Here is an 18671-nt window from a genome sequence, read left to right as displayed (position 1 = left end):
CGAATTTATACGAACAAGTTTTGATAGTGCTCTCTTTAACTATATTTCAGTATGTTCTTCATATAGAATTCCTTTTGTTTGCCATTCCTTTTATCCTAATCTAAGGTGAACCTTAGCTTGGCTTTCCCAGATTACCACACATCACAATTAGTTTCTGAGTTAATTATGATTGTTTGCTTGTCAAATTAAATGTGACATTGTCCTGGTGGCATTGTACAACTGCTAATAGTACCGAATTATCACATCCAGGGACAATAGTGATTTCTTTCCAAACTCTCCAAGAAGCTTTGACCTTTCTATACTAATAGAAATATAGTTTTCCAAAGTAAGTGAGATAAAATTTCTATTCTATTTTTAGATGTTCAAATTTGTACTTAATATGCTGAAAAACCTGGAATAATGAAAAATAGATTGGATTTAGGAATTTGGAGGCCATTGTTATCTTTAATGAGAAGGAGGCTTGTGCAGGAGCTATGGTGTCATTAATAAGATAAATATAAAATTTGTCATTTCCAGAGAAGGGTTAACAATGGTGATGTGGAAATCTTTTGAAGGAAGTAGAATCGCTACACTGTAGCTGCCTCAAATTGTATAACATGCTGTCATTCATTAAAAGGAGTAGTCTTATTGTTATGCATATCCATGAATTAAAGTGACAAGAATAGTTTTAACATAAGGACACTATTCTCTTCAGAAATTGAATACGGGGTGGTAAGATGCAATGGCTGAGTTTGTGGGGCTTGGAATCACAATCGCTTGGCTCAATCTGGAGTGTTCCATTCACTAGCTTTGTATCCTTGCAAAGGTTGTTTAACCTCCATCATTTTATTCTCTCCATCTGTGGGGATGAAAAGGGTACTTATCTCACTGAGATGATGTGAGGATTATATAAAATATGATACATAAAAAGCCCTTATATAATTCTAGGTACAGAGTAAAATGTTCAAAAATTGCTCAATAACATGGCCCCTGCGCAAGGATGACACGCAAATTCGTGAAGCGTTCCATATTTAAAAAAAAAAAAAAAAAATTGCTCAATAAATTTTAGTCATTTTTTATATTGAGGTATAATTGACATATAACATTACATTAATTTCAGGTGTACAACATGATTTGATATTGATATATATTGTGAAATGATCACCACAATAAATCTAGTTAACATCTATCACCACACATAGTTACAAACTTTTTTCTTGTGATGAGAACTTTTAAGATCCACTCTCTTAGCTTACATTGCATCTTCATGACTTATTTATTTTATAGCTTGAAGTTTATACCTTTTGATCACTTTCATTTACTTCACTTACTAAATTATAGTCATTTTACTGCAGCATGATGAGTATTCTGTCACTAGAAATATGAAGGCACACGAAGGACTGCTTATCAGAACTACGGTAGAGGGTGCATGAATGCAGAACTTAGATATGTAGTTGTCCTTTAAAGTCCATTCAGGATTGAGATATTACATTTATATTAAAATAATGTGTAATAATTATATAAAGTAGAATTATATGTTTTAAATTATATGATTACATCACAGGATGTAATTCATAGTTCCATAGTGTTCCATTTCCTGAACACTGTATAATAATTTCATTAGCAAAGTCTTCTTGTATCTTTTCTTTGAATAAAAGAAAAGTTGAATAAATAAGAGGACGTGTCCCCAAGAAAATGAGAAAATCATAATGGGAAGCAGAAATAAGGAATTGAACGTTTTTTCACATGAAATATTAATTATTCTAAAGCAGAGCTGCTGTGCCGAGAGCTGACCTGGAGTGCTTTATCCATCTCTCAGTCCCCTGCATACTTTGACTTGGACAGTTGGCTCCATCACATTGTTAGTTTAAGTGCGATACAGAGGTACTTTCAAGACCCTCCATTCCATATAGATCACCATCTCTAGTCCCCTTTCTCTATGTGTGTTCTGGAGGTGCCACTAACTCAGCGACAGCAACAGGAGACAAACCTGGAAAACCCTTTCACTCAGGTCAATTTATTGATCAACTTTCAATACCCTTCAGTTGATCAGAGACCTCCCTTCCCGTGAGGAGGTGCAGACTACACTCTCCAATCCAAGGCTGTAAGTCTGTCACATCATCAGTTACTAGGGGAGGCTGCTCCGCCAGGTGTCCACAGAATCACAGAATGTTCCAGTATTGAAATACCTGACAGACCGCAGTGCCTTCATTTAATCTGAGAGGTTAAGTATTTCCCCAAACCTACAGCACTAAGTTATGGTGCAATAAGGACCAGATTAAAGGTCTCCTAACTTGGAATCATCTTCCCTCCACCCTCTCAACTCCTAACATTCACTCATACATTTGTCAGAACAGCTCTGTCTTCAGGTGAGAGAGATGAACGCTCCTAAAAGGCTCGAACTTGTGTGCACATCATGGACCAGCGCAGAGCTGGCTCACAACAGGGGCCCAATGCTTCAGATACAAGTGGATCAAGCCTTTAAAGCACCAAATTTAAACAATCCTTTTAATGCAGGAATTTCTAAGTTTCAGAAGAGGACCTTCTCACTGAATCTCTGCCCAGCAACTGATGATGCTATTCATCTCTGGTGCTGATTGGTTCTCCAACACTGAGGTTACTCAATTCAGGAACAGAGAAATGAGGGCCTTGGTTTCTATTATTTGGGGTGACGCTGGAGGAAGGCCACAGTCCCCTCTGACTGAGACTCGCCTGCTCCCTGTGTCCTGTCCTCTCCGTTCCCCAGCATGGTGTGTCTGTGGTTCCCCGGCGGCTCCTGGACAGCAGCTCTGACTGTGATACTGATGGGGCTGAGCCCTCCCCTGGCCTCGGCCAGGGACACCCCACTTAGGTGCACACCTTGGGGGGTGAGCTATTGTGTAGTGGATGAAGGAAGGGCCATGTCCCTTAGAAAATTGTGACATTGTTTCAGTAAAAACATATACTTATCATATGCCTCCCCAATTGTTACACACTCCTTAGCAGATTCTGACTTCCGTGGCCACCGTCCTGCTGTCTATATCAACCAACACCTTTTCTGGGGTCTGATGAGCGTGGCATCGGGCGTCTTAACCCGGCGTTCGGTTCATCTCACTGCGCCATTTGTCGTGCGGGGCGGCCTGCGGGGTCTCTGCTCCCGCTCCCCACATAAGAACGCAGGACATGGTGAGGCCAAAAAGGAACACCCACGGAGCCATAGGTAGGGGAGTCACACCACTATACTCTTGCTGGCGGCTGGGTTCACATGACGTGCAACCTGCTGTCTGCTTTCTGCCAACCAACCGACTCTACTCTCCCCAGCGCAGCCAAGGCAGTTATATCAGTGGCCAATTGGCCAACCGGCTACAGCCGACGGCCATCTACTACCCGAGCCAGCACCTTTCCACGTGAGGCCGAGAGCCTGGAAACTGCTCTCTGGGGCTCTGTCCCCACAATTACCATGCTTGGTTACCTCCACTTCCAGGTCTTCCCTATTTTTTCTCCAACTATGTCCTCACCATTCCTGAGAATCCCCAAAGTTTGCACAGCCCTCAAGCTCTATAACAGATGTATCAGACGAGATGAAACTTAATGAAATTTTCTCTCTTTCTTAAAACACCATTTACTTACCTGTGATGTTTCTTTCAACTAGTAGGAGGAGAAAGAGGAAGTTTGTCTGAATTTCTCACAGGAAGCGGAAGGGATATAAAGTGTCATCAGAGTAAAGACTGTTGGGGCTTGAGCCCCTTCTCGCTTTCCAGGATCCCCACAATGACCAAGCCCCAGCACCGCAGGTTTACTCATGTGGACCACAGGTACCCATCTGAGCACAATTCTGTACTGGGCTGTTCTAGGCTCAGAGAATTCTATTTGAATAAGAGAAAAGTCCCCTATCATGGAACTTACCTAAAGTCAGGGAACAAAGTACAATAAACATTTAACAAAAATATTTCAGAGAGTAATATGTGCTCAGGAAAAAAAATCAGGATTGTGGGACAGAGAGAATTGGATTCACCTGACTTCAGTTCAAGTGGCTGGGGAGCCCTCCTTGAGAAAGTGACATTTAGAGACATTTGAGACATGAGTCATGAGAAGCCAACCATGTGAAGACCTAAGGGACAAGCGTTCCAGAGAGAGGGACTGGGGGAAAGGGCAAAGTGTGGGAAGACGTGTGCTGAGTTTAAGGGACAGGAAGGCTGAGGTGGCTGAAGCACAGCAAACAAGTTCAGGGTCGCACAGAAGAGACTGGAGAAGTCAGGAGACAAATCATATTTGGCCCCAACGGCCATGGTAAGAAATCTGATTTTTATTTGAAGAGATATGTGAAACTACTGCAGGGCTACAAGGAGAGCCAACTTACATTTATTTTAAAAACTAATTTTAGCTACATGTAGAGATTGGATTGTGGAAGTTCACAAGTGGAGTCAGGGAGACCATTTAGGAGCATGGAAGATTTCTCCAGGGAAGACATGCTATGGCTTCATTTAGTGTGGCAATGACAAAGACAGCAGTAAAAATAATGTGAACAGACCTGAGATAGATATTTGTATGACTTGTTAATGAATGAAACAGGGGAGGCATAGAAAATCAAGCTTATCCGCAAGTATTTTGTCTTGAGTAATTTGAATAAACTTGGTGCAGCTGTTTATTGAGAGAGGGAAGACTGTGGAAGAAAATAATTTGAAATGAGTGGCTAGGAATAAATATTTTGTTTAAGTTTGAAATGCTTTTTGACATTTGTGTGGAGCTGTCAAGAGGTCAGTTTAATACAGGAACCTGGAGTTCAGGGCCAGCCAGGGCTGGAAGTATGTATGTTGGTGTCATCAACACATGTATTATATTAAATTCCAGGAAAGTGAAGGAGGTCATATAGTGAGAGAGAGAGTGTGTGTGTATAGCAGACAAGAAGAGGCCAAGGGCCAATGAGTCAGCAAAGGGGACTGAAAAGGGGTGCCAGTGTGTTAAGGAAAACCAAAAAAAATGTGATGCATGCAAGTGAAAGACAGTAGATTTTTTTTTTCCAGAGGAGGGAGTGGCCAGTGTGGTGAGAACCACTAAGAGGTGGGTGAAGGGAGCACATGACAGAGAAGTGAGCAGTCAGTGGAGCATACAAGATAGAAACTGGATTGGACCATCTGAAGAGAGCATGGGAGCTGAAGAAGGGAAGGATGGATTACAGATGACTCCTTTGAGTAGCTGACCTCAGGGGCCGTCTGTGATCAGGGTCAGGGAGTCAGCTGGACCTAAAGTATAAGAGTAAAAGAGCCTGACGAGAGGCTGAGAGGACTTCAGTCATCAGCAAGGAAGCACTAGAGTGACCTTGTATGCAGAGGTAACTGGTTAGGCAAAAAGACATTAATTATACAGCCAATAATTATTAGTGACCTAGAGTATACCAGTCATCAAGTTAGGTGATGAGGCTGGAGTGATGAGCAAAATAAATCTGCTCTCCATCAGCATGGAGCATCAAAACATTTTGCAGTTCAGTATATAACTCTTATACCTATCCTCTCTTAACCGTAGCAAATAAAAGCATAATAATCTATAGACTAAAATTCAAAGTGTTTAAGAATCTTACCCAATGTCATATAGTTAATGCTAGAACCCTGATTATAAAAATCTGAATATCTAAAACTATTCAGATTTTAAAATATATCTAAAAATAAAATCTAAATAAAATATAAATCTAAGTAAAAATAAATATCTAAAAATAAAATCTGAATATCTGAATATCTTCTATGTCAGCATACTCCTTTTGTATTACATTGATGTATATTCCATTATTATACATAAACCAATGTTTCAATGTTTCACATAAACCTTATGTGTTCAAATTGGTAATTAATGATAAAATTAATTGAAGATGATTGCCAAATGATAATGAGATATTTGCTTTAAGAAGTTAAGGAATAGAAAGATCTTGTGAGCTTGCATCCATAAGGATTATAAGAATTAAAAGCAATATATTTATTGAGTATTTATTGTATGATCAGCATTAGAAAGAATCACTATTTAATTTCACACTTAATAAATATCCTGTGAGGAATATACTGTCATTAAATCTATTTTAGAGATAAAGAAAAAAGGTCCATGGATGTTAAAATCTGACCTATGTGGAAAAGCTAATATTCAAATTTAAAATGTCTAATTCTAGATCTTGTATTTCTAACTACCACTAGTGAGCAATGGCTTGGTTGAGTCTAAATTATTGATAAAATTTCTGATGTTCCTGTGTAACAGTGTGTGACTTAGGGTTGGGGGCGGGGAGACGCAAGGGCTGCTAGTTCCAATAAATGGGAAATTTTTATTTATTTTACATTTGTTATATGAAAAGTTGCATATGGGCTCACACTATGTGCAGGCTGTCATAGGCAGGTGTGGAAGAACACAAAGTATTAAATACACTCCTTCTGAGATTTTATTAGCAAGTTGGCCTTGGGTTGCCAAATAAAATACAGGATGCCCAATTAAGTCTGAACTTCAGAGAAACAAGAATTATTTATCTGAAATTCAAATTTCATTGAGAATCCTGTATTTTTATTCGCTATATCTGGCAACCTTAAGTTGGGTACATAAGCATGGATTAACAGTGCTAGCCATACGGGCTACAGTGAAAAATAACTCCACACTTTTTTATTTTTCACCTTTCTCATGTGTTAAGGAGGTACTAGAGAATATGTGAATAGGAAGATAGACCTGGTCTGACCAGAATCCACTGCTCTCTGCCCTCATTTCTAAGCAAAGGTCTCTACTCAAAGTCTGGGACCTGATCATTTTTTATAAACTGTCTATATGAGAATGTCATCTTCTTCTTAGTGTTTCCACTTCTGAGGGGACCCGACTACAGAAATGAGAGTTCTACATCTAGCCTAAGCTGGTCATTTGATGGCTACTGGTATTATTGGGAGTAGGAGACAAAGTTAGAACACCAATTAGTTGAGGCATTAAACAAGAATAAAATGGCTGTGGCTGTAGCTTAGTACTATAGGTAAGTACTGAACCAGTGGCAAAGAAATTAAGAAAAAAGATGATATGAAGGATAAATGATATGACTTGGTGATTGGTTGGCAAATCAAAGAAATGGGTAAACCTTGGTCCTGAATAAATTTATCTTGCTGGAAAAATAGTTCTGCATTGGGACCAGATTCCTGAAAAATACAACTTTCATGTAAGACCAAGATGTTCAACAGATATGATATTCGCAAAACTTTCCATATAATTCTCAGCTGCTCCATAATTAACTGTTTCTTTCACCACAGATTTTTCTGATGGTTCACACCAGTGGAGCTCATCCTGTGAAGGTTCTCCACCCCTCCCCCCTTCCCAACCATCCCAACATCTGGCAATATCTGAAGCCATTTTTAATTCTTACACGGGGGTGTTTTCTGATAACTCGTGGTGAGAGAGCCCAGGGATGCTGGTAGGCCTCCTACTAGGTAAAGAACAGCACCCCCAACCACAGAGAATGATCTGGTCCAAAAGGCCTACAGTCCCAGGTTGAAAACACTGCTTTACACTGTGCTGCTTCTAAAAGTTCTAGATTCACACTTTATTTGTGTACACACATTCATATTCCAATTCAGTTCTTCATGGTGTGTTTTAGCTTGTCTCATTACCACACAGTTGTAAACATTCAGCACTTTCTTGCTGAATCCATTCAGTCAACTGAAGTTTAAGATTTTCATTTTTATTTTTTGCCTCATGCAATGTTTTTCAAAATATCGTGAGTTCTTGGCCACTGTATCTCTCTTAACTTCCAACAGCATGTTTATTTTAAGTCACAAATAGTGGTGACTACCACAAATATTTTTCAGTAAAATGCCTCAAATTTCTGCAGTAATTCTACTTTCCACACTATTGGTGAGATCAGAAGCTTCAATTTATCCATCTCACTTTTCACCATAGCATCAGTCTTCTGGTTTCTGCGCTTTCTTGGTTTGGAAATGCAGGAAAGGGACGTGGACTTGTATTGGGACTATGGTTCAATCTCTTTTAAAATCTTGAGTAGTTTCTTGTTATACTTCTTATATAAAACCCTACCGGGATTCCGGAAAAATGGCGGCGTGAGGTGAGCCTCTGTAAAGCTCTCCTGGAATTTACAAAGAATCGAACAACAAAAACTCCACAAAGGACTCCCTGCACAGCAGACAGGCAAGACGAGGAGGCCCACTACCAACTGAAATCACCTACAGGTGGGAGATTCGCGCGAGTGGAGGGAGGAGGAAAGGGAGAAGTGCGCGGAGACGGAGCCGCGCGGGCGCAGGACGCAGACCTCGCTCAGTGCTCCGAGCTCGCTGCTTCCCGGAACTACCGCAGCTGCGGGAGATCGGACTGCTAGGGCTCCGCCAGGGCTCCACAGGGCTGAGGGGACAGCATATAACACGGCTGAACCCAACGCTCACGGCAGAGACCTCAGAGAAAAGACTGAGGGAAGAAGGCTGAAAACGGTGGTTTAAGGCCGTACTGCCGAGCAGAGAACGGAGCCTTAGGCACTGAGACTAGCCGCCCCCTCCCTCCCCTCCCAGAGCTCGCCCCGCCCCCACCTGCCCGGTGCTAGAGGCGAAACGGTAGCAGTGTCAGATCAAAACAACAGAAAATTTGCTGTTTTGAGAACTGTGGACCGCAAACACAAATTCACAGCCCAACTAGTTCCAGCAAAGGGGAGAGAGCTGTGGAACAAGGACCAGCTGTGGTCGCCGCCATTGCTCTGGGCCACCTCTCACAACTCACCCCGCCCCTGACCCCACCTATCTGGGCGGATCCCTGCAGGAGTAAACAGAACTGCTGAAATATACAGGCTCTGAATCAGGAGCTGCAAGAGCTTTGGAACATCAAAAGCTCTCCACATACCCACCGGGACACTGTGCCCTGTGACCTAGACGAACTATTAACAGAGGAGAAGCCCGTCTCCCAGGGAATCCCCCCATTGTGTGAGAAGTTGGAATAGTGCAGAGAAAACATAGCACTACCGTGTGGGAGAAGAAAAATAAGTTGCAGTTGGAGAAATAATAAAACATTCTACCAACAAGTACTGGCAAACAAAAGAAAGACCGCTTTCTATCAACCTGTTGCAGAAGTCACTCCTGTAGATGTCTAGGAAGAGAAATAGTAAACCAGTAATCGCCATGAATAACCAAGGCAACAAGATAGCTCAGAAAGAAAGTGAAAAATCTCCAGAGAAGGCACTTAAAGATACAGAAATATGTGACTTAAATGACAGAGAATTCAAGATTGCAGTTCTAAAAAACTCAACGAGATACAAGAAAACACAGATAGGCAGTTAAATGAACTCAGAAACTCAATCAAAGAACAGCATGAGCATTTTACGAAAGAGATTGAAATCTTAAAAAGAACCAAATAGAATTTCTGGAGATTAAGAACTCAATAGAAGAAATTAAGAATGAAATAACCAGCTTAGGTAGTAGAGTTGACCAGATGGAGGAAAGAATCAGTGACATCGAAGATAGAAACCTGGAAATGACACAGATAGAAGAAGAAAGAGACTTGAGACTTAAAAGAAATGAAAGAACTCTACAAGAACTTTCTGACTCCATCAGAAAGAGCAATATAAGAATAATGGGCATACCAGAAGGAGAAGAAAGAGAGAAGGAACAGAGAATATATTCAAACAAATTGTCGATGAGAACTTCCCAAATTTGTGGACAGAACTGGACCCTCGAATCCAAGAAGCAAATAGAACACCTAGTTACCTCAATCCCAACAGGCCTTCTCCAAGGCACATTGTATTGAAGCTGTCTAAAATCAACGACAAAGAAAGAATCCTCAAGGCAGCCAGGGAAAAGAAGGCGGTAACTTACAAAGGAAAGCCCATTAGATTATCATCAGATTTTTCAGCAGAAACTCTACAAGCCAGGAGGAGTGGAACCAAATATTCAAACTATTGAAAGAGAGAAATCATGAGCCAAGAATAATATATCCAGCAAAGATATCCTTTAGATATGAAGGAGGAATAAAGACCTTTCCAGACATACAGAAGCTGAGGAATTTTCTAATACACGACCTGCACTACAAGAAATACTAAAGGAGGCTATTCGACCACCATCAACAGGGACAATTTGTGGCAACCACAACTCAAAAAGGGGAGAGTAAAGGCCTGAACCGGAATATGGGAATGGAGAAAGTAAGCGTGCTGAAGAAAATGGAATACTCTAAATATCAAACTTTCTTTTACATAAACTTAAGGGTAACCACTCAAAATAAATCCAGAATTGAAATATATACTGAAATAAAAGAAGAAAAAGAGGGAAACATCATAGAATACCACCACACAGAAATAATAGACAACAACAAAAAGGCAAAGAAACAATGGAGACACAGCCTTACCAGAAAACTAAAGATAGAATGACAGGAAATCCTCACATATCAATAATCACCCTAAATGTAAATGGACTGAACTCACCAATAAAAAGGCACAGAGTAGCAGATTGGATCAAAAAACTAAACCCAACCATATGCTGTCTCCAAGAGACACATCTCAGCTACAAGGACAAGCATAGACTCAAAGTGAAAGGGTGGAAATTGACACTCCAAGCAAATGGTACCCAGAGAAAATCAGGTGTAGCCATAATGATATCAGATGAAACAGACTTCAAGGTGAAAAAGATAACAAGAGACAAAGATGAACATTTCATAATGGTGAAGGGGACTGTACAACAAGAAGACATAACAGTCATCAATATTTATGCCCCCAATCAGGGAGCACCGAAATACACCAAGCAACTACTAACAGAACTAAAGGGAGAAATTGACCAAAACACAATTATACTAGGGGACTTAAATACATCATTGACAGCTATGGATAGATCATCCAAACAGAAAATAAATAACGAAATAGTAGCCCTAAATGACACATTAGATGAAATGGACATAATTGACATTTATAGAGCACTTCATCCTAAAACATCAGACTATACATTCTTTTCTAGTGTACATGGAACATTCTCAAGGATAGACCATATATTGGGACATAAAATCAGTCTCAACAAATTTAAGAAGATTGAAATCATACCATGCATATTATCTGATCACAAGGCTTTGAAATTGGATATCCATTGCAAAAAGAAAGAGGGAAAAAACACAAATACATGAAGATTAAACAACATACTTTTAAAGAACAACTGGGTCAAAGAAGAAGTTAGAGGAGAGACCAAAAGATACATAGAAACAAATGACAATGAAAATACATCCTACGAAAATTTTTGGGATGCAGCGAAAGCAGTTTTAAGAGGAAATTTATCTCATTACAGGCCTATCTCAAGAAACAAGAAAACTCTCAAATAAATAACCTCATGTTACACCTTAAAGAACTAGAAAAAGAAGAACAAGTAAAACCCAAGGTCAGCAGAAGAAAGGAAATAACAAAAATTAGAGCAGAACTAAATGAAATACAGAACAAAAAGACAACAGAAAAAATTAATCTGACAAAGAGCTGGTTCTTTCAAAAGATTAACAAAATAGACAAACCCTTGGCTAGACTCACTAAGATAAAAAGAGAGAAGACACTGATTAACAAAATCAGAAACGAAAAAGGGGAAGTTATCACGGACACCACAGAAATACAAAGGATCATCCAAGAATACTATGAAGGACTATATGCCACCAAATTCAACAACCTAGAAGAAATGGACAAGTTCTTAGAAACATATAGCCTTCAAGGCTGAACCATGAAGAACTGGAAAATCTAAACAGACCGATCACCAATGTGAAATTGAATCAGTCATCCAAAACCTTCCCAAAAGCAAAAGTCCGGGACCAGATGGCTTCACTAGTGAATTCTACCAAACCTTCAAAGAGGATCTAATACCAATTCTGCACAAACTCTTCCAAAAATTGAAGAAGAGACAGTACTCCCTAACTCATTTTATGAGGCCAACATTACCCTGATACCAAAACCTGGTAAGGACAGCACAAAAAAGAAAACTACAGACCAATATCTCTAATGAATACCGATGCAAAAATCCTAAATAAAATTCTAGCAAATCGAATACAACAATGCATTAAAAGATTATTCATCACGACCAAGTGGGGTTCATCCCGGGGCACAAGGATGGTTCAACATCCAAATCCATCAATGTGATACATCACATAAACAAAATAAAGGACAAAAATCATATGATTATATCAATTGATGCAGAAAAAGCATTTGACAAGATACAACATCCATTTATGATTAAAACACTTAATAAAATGGGTATAGAAGGAAAATACCTTAACATAATAAAGGCCATATATGACAAGCCCTCTGCTAATCTCATAATTAATGGAGAAAAACTGAAGCCCTTTGCTCTACGTTCAGGAACACGACAGGGATGTCCCCTATCACCTCTGCTTTTCAACATAGTGTTGGAAGTCCTTGCCAGAGCAATCAGGCAAGAGAAAGAAATAAAAGGCATCCAATTGGGAATGAAGAAGTTAAATTATCACTCTTTGCAGATGACATGATGCTATATATAGAAAACCCTAAAGACTCCACCAAAAAGCTATTAGAAACAATCAACGAATACAGTAAAGTTGCCGGCTACAAAATCAACGCACAAAAGTCCATTGCCTTCCTATATACTAACAATGAAATCTCAGAAAAAGAAATACAAAAAACAATTCCTTTTGCAATTGCAGCAAAAGAATAAAATACCTAGGAATAAACTTAACCAAGGATGTGAAAGACCTATATGCTGAAAACTATAAGACATTTTTGAAAGAAATTGAAGAAGACACAAAGAAATGGAAAGACATTCCGTGCTCATGGATTGGAAGAATCAACATAGTTAAAATGGCCATATTACCCAAAGCAATATACAGATTCAATGCAATCCCCATCAAAATCCCAATGGCATATTTTAAAGAAATAGAACAAAAATCATCAGATTTGTTTGGAACCACAAAAGACCCCGAATAGCCAAAGCAATCTTAAGAAAAAAGAGCAATAATGGAGGTATCACACTTCCTGACTTTGGCTTGTACTACAGGGCTACAATAATCAAAACAGCATGGTATTGGCAGAAAAACAGACACATAGACCAATGGAATAGAATTGAGAACCCAGAAAAAAACCCACATAAATATGGACAGATAATTTTTGACAAAGAAGCTAAAAACATACAATGGAGCAAAGACAGCCTCTTCAATAAATGGTGCTAGGAGAATTGGATAGCCACGTGCAAAAGAATGAAACTGGACTGCTATTTGTCACCATGTACCAAAGTTAATTCAAAATGGATCAAAGACTTAAGCATAAGACCTGACACAATAAACTGCATAGAAGAAAACATAGGTACTAAACTTATGGACCTTGGGTTCAAAGAGCATTTTATGAACTTGACTCCAAAGGCAATGGAAGTAAAAGCTAAAATAAGCGAATGGGACTATATGAAACTTAAAAGCTTCTGCACAGCAAAAGAAACCATTGACAAAATAAAGAGGCCACCAACTGAATGGGAGAAGATTTTTGCAAACAGTGCCTCCGATAAGGGCTAGTATCCAGAATATACAAGGAACTCATGCAACTCAACAACAAAAAAACAAACAACCCAATTGAAAAATGGGCAGAGGACTTGAAGAGACATTTCTCCAAAGAGGACATACAAATGGCAAATAGACATATGAAAAAATGCTCAACATCACTAATCATCAGAGAAATGCAAATCAAAACCACAATGAGATATCACCTCACCCCAGTCAGAATGGCTATCATCAACAAGACAAATAGTAACAAATGTTGGAGAGGCTGTGGAGAAAAAGGAACCCTCATACACTGTTGGTGGGAATGCAGACTGGTGCAGCCGTTATGGAAGGCAGTGTGGAGGTTCCTCAAAAATTATGAATAGAATTGCCATATGACCCAGCAATCCCTCTCCTGGGTATCTACCCAAAAAATCTGAAAACATTTAGAGATAAAGACACGTGTGCTCCAATGTTCATTGCAGCTTTGTTTACGGTGGCCAAGACATGGAAACAACCAAAATGTCCTTCGATAGATGAATGGATAAAGAAGTTGTGGTATATATACACAATGGAATACTATTCAGCAGTAAGAAAAGATGATATAGGAACATTTGTGACAACATGGATGGATCTTGAGAGAGTAATGCTGAGCGAAACAAGTCAGACAGAAAAAGCAGAGAACCATGTGATTTCACTGATATGTGGTATATAAACCAAAAACAACAAAAGAACAAGACAAACAAATGAGAAACAGAAACTCATATACACAGACAATAGTTTAGTGGTTGCCAGAGGGTAAGGGGGGCGGGGGGTGGGGGGTGGGAGATGAGGGTAAGGGGGATCGAATATATGGTGATGGAAGGAGAATTGACTCTGGGTGATGAACAAACAATGGGATTTATAGATGAGGTAATACAGAATTGTACACCTGAAATCTATGTAATTTTACTAACAATTGTCACCCCAATAAATTTAATAAAATAATAATAAATTAAAAAAATCCTACCGTCACCCACAGGCTTTTCAGCACCATCCCGACCTGCTTCTCCAGTCTAATCTTTCCCCTCCTTCCTCTCACTGTGCTTCAGAGAATTGTTTTCTTTTGGTTTCTGGAGGAAGTTCATCAATCCTTTCAAGCTTTTATCTGAAATGTGCCTCCCCTTCTTCCAAACATATACACACACACTATTTTCCTCTAGCTCACACCAACTTAACCTTTCACGTCACATCTTAAATGTCACTCAGAGACCAGTCTTCTGACACTCTGACACCTTAATGTAATTTAGACCATCCTACTGTGTTAACACGTCTGACATTTTTCACTACCGTTTAAATTCTTGTGTATTTAACTATTTTTCATCACCTTCACTGAATTTCGAGCTCCAGGAGTGGAGGGAAGATGTCTGATTTTCTTTCTTCGGATTCCCAGGGGCAGCACGGGCCTGGCACAACATCAGCAGTAACCAATGCTTACAGAATGAGGTGGACATGTTTCAGGAATGGCTAAAGAGCTGTGGGGTGAGAGGAGGAAGTGGTATCTTTAGTGTGTAGGTTTCTCGAAGGAGGTCGTGCAGGAGGAGGTGATGAGGCAAAACTCTGTTTAGTTCCAACTTGGGGGTCTGCAGCCATGCAAGGAACCTGAATGGATGCCAGTAGCTCCTGATCTGAGGTGTCTCCCCTGCTCCCCCTGCCTCCCTCCACCCTGAGATGAGAGGTGAGCCGGTGGATGCTGGTAGTTGGGGGCGCAGGTGTCCTGCTGCCCTCACCCTGCCTGGGGGCCCTGCATTGGGGAAGGGGGGGGGCATTGCCATCAGTCTGTTCCCAGGAGCCTGCCGGGTGAGCGCATCTTTCCTGTCCCCACAGCACATGTCATGTGGCAGGGTAAGTCCGAGTGTCGTTTCTCCAATGGGATGGAGCGAGTGCGTTTCCTGGCCAGAGCAATCTACAACCGGGAAGCGTACACACTTCAACAGCAGCATCGGGGAGTTGGTGGCAGTGACCAAGCTGGGGCGGAGGGCTGGGACGCGGAAGGACTCCACTCAGCAGATGCGGACCACAGTGGACTGGTTCTGCAGAGAAGCTACTAGATTTCTAAGAGATTCCTGGTGCATCAGCGAAGTGAGCACGGTGGGGGTGGTGTGTGTGTGCGTGCGTATGTGCGTGTGTGTGTAGTCAGTGGGGTGAGTGTGTAGGACTGTGAACGTGCAGAAGTTCTGAGGGGACGTGTGAGGGGGTGATGTCCGGGACACAGTGTGTGATTTTTGTCCGTGTGTGTGTGTGATTGTGAGGCGAGTGTGTGTGAGGGGTGCATGTGCGCTGAGGTGGGACAGAGAGTGTGTGTGGTGGGGGGGTGGCCTGGGGTGTGAGGACCCGGCGGGAGGGTGAGGGTGCGAGGACCCGGAGGGAGGGTGGGGGTGCGAGGACCCGGAAGGAAGGTGGGGGTGTGAGGACCCGGAGGGAGGGTGGGGGTGCGTGGACCGGAGGGAGAGTGGGGGTGTGCTGCAGGGAGGCTTCAGGGGACCACGGTGGCCGCTGTGGACAGGTGACATGGGGGAGAGCGGCAGTGCGGGGGCAGGAGGTGGAGGAAGCATTGATGGGGGTGTCAGAGGTGAGGGAAGGGAAATTTACCGTGGTGTCTGTGGTTGGGTGGAGGTTTAGGGGAGCAGAGATGAGGAATGTGAAAGGTTGGGGGGAATGTGAGGCGGTGAGTCACCGTCTGTCTTGGATACACGCTTCTTAATTCTGAAACCGTTGGAATAGGGTGATGTGTTTGTGCATAAACATTTCATTGAGAAAAAGTATTAGACTAATTTTTGAGGAGTGGGGGGAACCTCTGAGACACCACTGATCTTTCTGAGGCTTCTTTTAGTTCCAAATTTCCTATTTTTTCCCTTAGTATACGTATTTTTACATAGCTGAAATGATTGTGAAACCAGCTTTTTGAATTATAATTTTGTTACTTAGCATACTGTTATTATAATGCTAATAGTATTTAAGTAGTTACATGTTATTTCTTTTTATAATTGTAACAATGTACCTCACATTCCCCTTTGTTACATCTTTTTTTAATATTGCCAAATAATCCGTTGAAAATGTACATTTTTTTAAAAAAATTTTATTTATATATTTTTTTTGTTTCTAAGGTTCTTGAACATTTTTCACATATTTGTTGAATGTTACTGCTCTAAGAATTATCTGTTGTCTATTATCTCTGGGGTCCTGTTGTTTCTATCAGTGGTCTTATGTGTTCTCTATACAGGAAGATTAACACTTTGCTAATATTTGATTCAGCATTTTCTCCGGTTTGTGGTTTATATTTTGGTTCAGTTCATTATTTTCCATGTTATGAATTTAAACATTTTTGTTTATGAAATATACTGCAAAATTGTTAGCGATGATTTACCATCAGTCTTAAATCTTGTGGTATTATAAAAATGTTTCCCCCTCCCCTCAGGTTTCTCCTTTAAAAAAAAATTAGATTGGCAAGATGGTGGATTAGATAAATGTTATGCCTAGTGCATCCCAGGATCACACAAAAATTACAAATAAATTATAAAACAATCAACCTCAAGAACCATCTGAAGACTATCTGAACAGAACCCCCATAACTAAGGATATAAAGAAGAAGCCACATCGAGACTGGTAGGAGGTGTGGAGATGTGAAACCGGCTGAACCCAAACCCACAGACAGTGGTTGAACACTGCAAGGAACATCTCAATGGTGGAAGTCCACCTAGGAAGAGGGAGGGATCCCCACATACTGAACTCCCCAGCCTAGAGGTCCTGTGCTGGGAAGAGGAGTTCCCACAACATCTGGCCGTGAAAATCAGCGAGGACTCTGTCTGCCTGTCCTGGTGAGAAGGAAAGTGACTGGAAATCCAGATGCCCTCTTAAAGGGCCTGCACACAGCCTCACTTGCTTACAGACACTCACTTGGTCTCTGGTGGAGGAACAGCAACTCAAGAGGCATCAGAGACATACAGGGAAAGACTGAGTTGTGTGGCTTCAAGGCAAGGGCTAGAGGGACAGCAGCCATTGTCCCTGTCTGGAGCCTGCCTCATGTGCAGCCTACAGGAGAGCACCATCTTTTCTATATTGAACCCTCCCCCAAAGGCTTCAAATACTGCCAAATGTAAGACCGCATTGGTATCATAAAATCTTCATGTGAGCACCACAGTGGTGACACCCTGGGTCTCCTCCCCAAGCAGCTAGTCCTGCATCACCTGGGCACTCTCAGCTACTGAGCAGCAGGCCGGCCCCACAAACTGCAGAAACCTTTTACAGCAGCAGGCCTCCTGCAGCACCCCAGGAAACTTGGTGGGGGGCAGTGAGCCACAATCCACACTGCAGCCTCTTTTGTGTGTTTCTCAGGGACCTGCGGGCCTAAGATGAGTGGTGGCAGGCCACAGTGTTCTCAGGGCATTTTTGCGAAGTGGTCATGGACCCGCACCAGTGCAAGAACCAAAACTGCACTAACTTTGTAAAAACCACTGCTCACACAATGTAGCTCCCTAGGGCCCCTCCCCACCCACCTAGAGCTGCATTGCTGGTGGCATTCTCAGGGCCTGAGCAGCTGGCCCTGCTCCACAAGCTATGGAAGACTTTTATAACAGCAGATGGCCTGCGGCTGCCGGGGAAACTTTTGGGTAGGAGTGAGCTGCAACTTGGACTGCAACTTCTCTTATGCAGCTCTCAGGGATCTGTGAGCCCAGGTGAGTGGTGGCTGGCTGCAGTGTTCTCAGGGCATTTTGCAAAGTGTTCACAGGCCAATGTAAGAACTGAATCTGCATTAACCTTGTAAAAACCACTGGCCATGCCTCGTGACTCCCTGGAACCCCACCCCACACAGCTAGTGCTGCATTGATGAAGGCACTCTCAACATCCAGGTCAACCAGCCAGGCCTGTGCACCTAAGGAGGCTCTTTCAATGGATGAGCCTTACAAGCAGCTGACAGGTGGCAATAGGCCTAGGGAACCCTGGGCCTTTTGCTAAGCTGCCGCTGGCCTAATACTGGTGGCTGCTGGCCTCAGTTCACAGCAAGCCCACCACCACATGCCTCCAGGTCCAGCACAGGCAGCAGCCAACCACATATAGCTTTCTAACGCCTACCAGGTAGCTGCAGGCCTGTCACAGGCAAGGCTGAAACTGGCCTGCAAGGGAGCCACTCCCAATACACACCAGAAACAACACACCCAGAGGCCAGCTTCAGACCACACCAGAGCACTACCTGGTAACACCCACAAACAGCACAC

At 41.8% G+C, this 18671-nt stretch overlaps 1 protein-coding gene and 1 pseudogene across 1 annotated transcript in view; both read left to right on the top strand.

Moving 5' to 3' along the window:
- The first annotated feature begins 862 nt into the window (after window positions 1–862).
- LOC141571957 (U6 spliceosomal RNA) lies at window positions 863–1014 on the top strand (annotated as a pseudogene).
- A 1610-nt stretch (window positions 1015–2624) lies between these two features.
- The window catches only part of LOC109450906 (DLA class II histocompatibility antigen, DR-1 beta chain), a 28108-nt gene continuing 12061 nt past the window's right edge, over window positions 2625–18671 (top strand). Inside the window, 5 exon segments of the mRNA XM_074332808.1 lie at window positions 2625–2830; window positions 13420–13432; window positions 15300–15376; window positions 15378–15493; window positions 15496–15537. Of these exon segments, the coding sequence (XP_074188909.1) occupies window positions 2727–2830; window positions 13420–13432; window positions 15300–15376; window positions 15378–15493; window positions 15496–15537 (352 nt within the window). The 5' untranslated portion in view covers window positions 2625–2726.

This window comes from Rhinolophus sinicus, linkage group LG05 (genome assembly GCF_036562045.2).
Source record: "Rhinolophus sinicus isolate RSC01 linkage group LG05, ASM3656204v1, whole genome shotgun sequence".
Classification (NCBI taxonomy): domain Eukaryota; kingdom Metazoa; phylum Chordata; class Mammalia; order Chiroptera; family Rhinolophidae; genus Rhinolophus; species Rhinolophus sinicus.
Note: the sequence above shows the minus strand (reverse complement) of the source record. Positions and strands in the feature narration are given on the sequence as shown.